General features: G+C 36.0%; 1 protein-coding gene across 1 annotated transcript; it reads right to left on the bottom strand.

Moving 5' to 3' along the window:
- Nucleotides 1-292: 292 nt before the first annotated feature.
- On the bottom strand, nt 293-5625 carry LOC108197967 (phosphate transporter PHO1 homolog 3). Its single transcript, XM_017365702.2, has 12 exons — nt 4450-5625; nt 3945-4347; nt 3793-3841; nt 3589-3660; nt 2716-2848; nt 2432-2552; nt 2094-2352; nt 1900-2004; nt 1636-1830; nt 1112-1390; nt 884-1020; nt 293-691 (listed from the first exon to the last, which is right to left on the bottom strand). Exons 1-12 carry the CDS (start codon nt 5045-5047, stop codon nt 598-600), a joined length of 2445 nt encoding a protein of 814 aa, XP_017221191.1. The 5' UTR covers nt 5048-5625; the 3' UTR covers nt 293-597.
- Between the last annotated feature and the right edge of the window lie 531 nt (nt 5626-6156).

The raw sequence follows: 6156 nt of genomic DNA, 5'->3' as shown, positions 1-6156 counted from the left end.
ACAGTTTGCAAGATGTCAAATTCGAGGTACACAAAGTGCACGAAGTGGAAAGTTGAGGTACACGTTGTGCATTTAACTCGTTCTTTATACTCTTGTGATCAGATTGTTGATCGATGTTGCAGTCTATGGATTCCTCTATTAGTTTCTGCATCTAAGTGCACTTGCTAGAGGCTTTAAATTATGAGGAAACATGAAAAGCCTCTGGAATTTTGTGAAAGTATCCCTAATTTTATTTTTTATTTTCAAATAAGCAGTCTTTTATTTTTGAATGATTAATGAGACACCCAGAGTCTGAGACATATTATTATCTGCATACCAAATTCAAATACATAAAAATAAAAGGTGAAATCCAAACTGAACATGAACAAATAACAACTCAGAAGGCCAGGTGAAAATCCCTCAATTCCCTAGACCTTCACTGGTCTTTCTAGGCTTTGTGAATTTAGTTATTATCAACGGAAATGTCAAATGCATTTCAGCACAAACCAAACAGTTGAACAGATGACAACAATGCATTTTACTCGAAACTCTCTGTACACATATGCTCTGTATTCCTACCAATGCACGAGACCGGAGACTGCAGCGATTTGCTAGGCATCATGCATCTTCATCTTCTTCGTAGTTGAAGGGCAGGGGTACAGACTTAAAAGCACGGTACTTGCCCACATTGTTCAGGTGTTCATTCTCCAACCTACACAACACATATGTAACATACTTAAATATGTTTCCGTGTGACTGTGTCTGCATTTATGCGTCTTACTACACTGCTTCTTTTGTGCAAAATTTTGTACCCAATTGTGTGCATGTAGCATTGCTCTTAATTAATAGTCATAGAAGCCGTGTACAAGGAATGGATGATTATAATTTAATTTTATTATTTTACCTGAAGAAATTCCAAACTCCACGACGAACAATTTCCAGAATAGCTATAACTGCAATCATGCTTTGTTCATGCAGGAAAGGAACTTCCAAGTCCAAAACAATTTGAATCCACGAAAATCTCAGCAACACATCCAAGGCCTGTCGTTCACATACGAAGGATATACGTATCAATTTATCTGAGCACCAAGAAGTAATTAATTAACATGTGATAATGATATTGAAGACTTACAATGGCTGCAAAGTAAACACTTTTGTAGGGAACAATGAGTTTGTCTCTGAGCCAAGGGTTAGTGGATTTCCTGTTGAGAAGACCCCAATCGAAAACAATGTCCCAATATGCAGCGACTGCGCCAGCAACTATAGAGGTCACCCAAGCTATTATGTACCACTCGTTGCTGTTGTTTTTACCATAAGCTGTTCTTGTAGCAAATGATACCACTATAGCAAAATATTTCAGTGAGTTCCATCCTTGAATAGCATCTTTTTCTTCGAAGAATCGCCTCACACACTAGGAAAAACAAAGACGAGATAAAATACATTCATACCATTAATCCTGCAGAGTTATACTCTCTTCGTCCCAATTTATTTGTCTTGTTTGACTTTTTATGGTCAAATTGACCATACTTTCCCGTTTTCAAGATCATGTAAGAATTATTAGTAATTACCGGTTAAAGTTTGGTCAATTTGACCACAAAAAGTCAAACAAAACAGATAAATTAATTGGGACGGAGGGAGAAACAAAAAGATTTGTACCTGAAGCATGCGCCACCAAAAGGGGAGCGGGGCTAAAATGTAAGTGAAGACATTGAAAACAGTATTTTTATTGCAATCGTGTTCTCTAACTTTGTAGCCACCCGAACTGTAGTAACAGATGTAAAACTCAATATTTTTGAAGGATTGAACCTGGCTGGTAAACTGATCCGCCACGAAAAAATCCGGAAGCACAACCTGCATTGTATCCATTCATGAGAAAAAAGCACCAATATATATTGTATAAACTTTTGGGACATACTGTACCTTGTATAACAGAGAAAAGAAAGTGTGAATCGAACATGTAAGAAAGAAGTAGCGGCTGGAACGATATATGATGTTGAATGGGCAGATCATTATCAGAAATATCAGCTGCAGGATACAACAGGGTTAAATATAAATTAATTAGTGCAAAAAGATAACAGGGCTAAAATTCGAAATTAATTAATCAGTGAACTTACAATTACTAAAATCAGAGGAATGAGCTCCGTGAATTGTTGGTAGTCGTTGGTTTTAGGGTCGATGTCCATGTCAAGATTCGCATGAATACTTGCTAATGCTAGCACAGAGAGTCCAAAACTCAGTAGGAGAACTTCTCGATATCCTAATTCAGTTCCTGCCTTGAACCCGAATATGAACTGATAGTTTATTTTATATTTCTTCCAGAAATAAATATTCCCCGCATAGAACAGCATGTGCAGGACAATGAACCCGAAGAAGCTGCATTTCAAGTGCAGATACATTTATTTAATTATGAAATGTCACAGTATCTGAATTATGTACAAGTCCATTTATATACCTGTACAGAGGAAACATAGTTTCCATGTACTGTCCATGGCCGTCTTTCTCAACTATTTTACGGGTTCTTACACTCATAACAAGGGCGAAAAGAAGAGCCACTGTGCAACCAGCAAGAAAACCTGGTCCAATTGATTTTCAGTGGGTTAAACAACACTAAAAATTATCAAAATATATCTTATTCTGTTTCAGCATAATAGAAGTTACCAGAAATAGTTCTAATTTGAGTAGTCTGATCAATCAGGGAAAACTTAAATTACTGAATAGAGTCTGCAGGTTGTTTACCTAGAGAAGCTGTGACTCTATGTTTTTCTTTTTTAGCTTTTGGTCGAAGGGTGTCGAGTCCTTTCTTGCGATTTGCATTAGCAAAATGTTTAATGAATGTTGCCTCGACCCTGTCCAGGAGCTTGGAAATTACCTGTGGTTGATTATCCACAAATTGATTAGCAAAACTTTAGAACTGTAATTTGCCAAGTTCTGCAGTTCCATTAGTGATGCTAAAAAATTTGAAAACTAATTGATTGATGTCAAATTTTAGAAGTTACTCAGTGTTCCAGTAATAACTATATACATCAGTTAAAAAGAAAATTAATCTTAAATCGGCCGAAAGTAGCGTCTGACTAATATATGGATCTGACTGACGTGCATAGTACTATACTGGTTTGTTTGTCATAATCTGAAATTATTGGTCAAATTTACTCAAACTTTGTTTTTAAACCAATCATCAACTATTTCATCTAATAAGTGTGTTTACATGGTTCTAAAAATTCCCGATTCGATCGATCAACTTCCGATTAATTTCATGTGAGATATATACCTTCAGCTTTGACTTTTAAAATTTGATTAATCATTATAAATTATTCTTCTATGACTATGATAAGTATTAATATTATAATAGTATAATATATCCAATTTTTAGTTCAATTAATCCTTAGTCATCACCTTCGTTGATTTCTGGTTTTACATTCATGCTCGTAAATATTCACAAAAATACCTATACTTTATAAATAATTTCTTACGAAGACAAATGTATTTTTTGAGATCACTCCCCTGACAGATATACACCGAAACAGATGTAAGGAAAAATAGTATATAACTATGTTTAAATAAAAAAGTTTGAATCACTAAACTGATATAACAATTGTAAGGTCACATTACCTCATCGGAGCTACCAATATACGAGTTGTCAACCATTTTTAGGTAGGACTTTGAAGCATTTCTTGAAGTAATCTGCAAATTGGTCGAATTTGAGCATTAAAAAAACTATCTAAGAACCAGAGTCCAATCTAGATCCGAGACTCGGGTGTGTCGGTGTGCAGGCAATAAAACAAAAACGAGCTGGACTAACTGATTATTGCGTACCTTGTCATGTTTTTTCATGATCTTTGAAAAGGCCAAAATATTCAAGAAGCTGTTACAATTATTAATAAAAAACAGAAACACACAATTAAATTTCTACTTAATTAAATTAATAGTTAAGCGAACAAGATGGATTCAAATGATTAACTATTTACCTGTAGCTCTTCAGATGTCTAAGCTTGTGATAAAACTCAGCAAAAGCCTTTTTGAGTTGATCTTCAACTTTACTCAGATTCTCTTTAGTGAACTTCAAGTTCGTGTCCACTGGAACGTTAAGGACGTTCTTGATTGTCGAAAGAGGCGTATCAGCCGCTTTGTTAACCGTCACACGTTTTAGTATCTCAAGTGATGGTGGTCTACCAGAGACAGAGTCACTATCTGTGCTACTTCTTGAACTTTTGCTCATTGTTACTTCTGGAACAACTCGGCCTGATGAATGTCGTATTTCGTCTGATATGCGATGATCCCTTGATGATAAATCATCCGAATCATCTGACCGCAGCCCTCTTAGGGATCTGTCTTCTTCTATTTTATCCATTTGCTCAGGCAATATTCTTTCTGCACAATAACAATTTGTAATTGATACAAAATATTTGCTATAAATCAGCTATCTAATGTGCGCGATTTTTTGTGTGAAGATGTAATAATTTTAGTACTTACTGCTAGGCCCCCTTCCAGAGGAAGAATTTGAAGTTGATAATGAGGTGGTGGAAGCAAATTTATCGATATCAACAGCAGTCTCAAACCAAGCATGCTGTGGATTATCAACTTTGATCCGAAAAGCAATCAAAGCATTCATCTGTTTATCCAGCTCATCAGCTTGCTTCATCACCTCTTCAACTTTAGCCCTGTAGAATTTGTTAACTTTGTTGAATTCAATATCAAGCCTATTAAAGAAGATAAGCTCCTGCTCTCCATCATCCTCCCCTGCCCCGCGATAAGTGGTGACATAGCCATCTTCCCCATCCAGTCCCTTGACATTGTTCACCACAATGGGGTGGTTCTCAATGTCTTCGTGGTGACTACTGGTGGTACTGCGCATAGAGAGGCTTCTTTGAACTGATGTCAGACCGCTAAAAGCTCTGTAGTGTGACAGAGTTCGCGTTAATCCTGATGGATGATCAGAATTAGGTGCAGGGGTAGTATCTTTTTTGTGATGAAGGATATCTTTTAAGAGGTTTTTCAAGAATTCATAATCCATATATGCTTCTTGCCACTCGGGCACCATTTGTGACTTCAACTCCTTTCCAAATTTCATGATGAAAACTCGAAGACAGTATGAATTATGAATAATCAGAAGCTAGAATATGTGTTTATATATGATTTGTGAGCAACTAAAATATGTATAAAATATAAGATGCAAGAAGAAATGAGCTTGATCAGTACTGGATCTTCTGATGAGCTAGCTAGATTGAGTTCTAAACAAAAATCAAGCAAAGCTTCCTAACAATGTGATTTAAAATGGCAATCTGTTGCAGCTGATGTTTATAATTTATAGGGATATTTGAACATTTGTTTTGTAACCGAACGATCTCACTCTTGGTTTTTTGGTTGCTTGGCTCTTGAGCCATGAGCTCTTCACCTCTGTCGGTCTGGCTTTGTTTCGCTCAGTTGATGCGAACTAAGGCTAGACCTTATTACTCGTCCTGCATCATCAATTATCGTATACAAAAAAAAAAGAAGAGAAAACAGAAGGGATCAGAGAAGAGAATCAAGAAATGGCTACAAGTACAAGAGGAAGAAGAGATAGAAGCTGCATACAATTTGCATGTGAGAAAGCAGAAACTGCAAATATTATAAATAGACAGAAGTACTTGGTTGGCAAATCCAACACGGGGTGTACGGTTTTCTTAGAGTCAACACATAAATTTTTTTCTATTTCGGTTCAGAACTTCTGGGCAAGTTGTACGACTTTTGTAATAAGCAAATCAAGATTTGTATCTGCTGAGATGATGATCAGTCAGTTATCTTATAAAATGATTATCATTTATTATCAAAGTACGCCTTGCTTAATCTACAGCTAGCTTGATAGTTATTTATTATCTAACCTTTTAACTCTTGTAAGCAGCATGTTTAATGCAAAAATAGATTAATTTTGACGTCATTTATAAATTCAAAAGTTCAGATATGAAACAGACAAATTACTTGTTCTCAATGTCTTCAAAACAGACGCAAAGCAATTGTCAGATGCTTGTCAAAAACCCCAGGTTCACACAATTGTCTTGGATTGTCTTGACTATCGTAAGCACTTTGATAACGTGCTAATTGACTTTACTCATAGGTCTGTGAAGGTCGTAGGCTCGTAGCTCATATCTTAGCAAGAGCAACACGTTCTATGTCGATGTGAAGGAATGGATTAGTAATCCT

This window comes from Daucus carota, chromosome 8, assembly GCF_001625215.2.
Source record: "Daucus carota subsp. sativus chromosome 8, DH1 v3.0, whole genome shotgun sequence".
NCBI classification, from domain to species: domain Eukaryota; kingdom Viridiplantae; phylum Streptophyta; class Magnoliopsida; order Apiales; family Apiaceae; genus Daucus; species Daucus carota.
The sequence above is the reverse complement of the archived record's forward strand: the minus strand, read 5'-3'. Positions and strand labels throughout refer to the sequence as shown.

Coding starts and splice junctions, on each gene's coding strand:
- LOC108197967 (XM_017365702.2), bottom strand. CDS start 5,047: ATGAAATTTGGAAAGGAGTTGAAGTCACAAATGGTGCCCGAGTGGCAA. Junction 2,353..2,431: donor ACTATGTTTCCTCTGTACAG/GTATATAAATGG, acceptor CTTGAAATGCAG/CTTCTTCGGGTTCATTGTCC. Junction 1,831..1,899: donor TCTTTTCTCTGTTATACAAG/GTACAGTATGTC, acceptor GATACAATGCAG/GTTGTGCTTCCGGATTTTTT.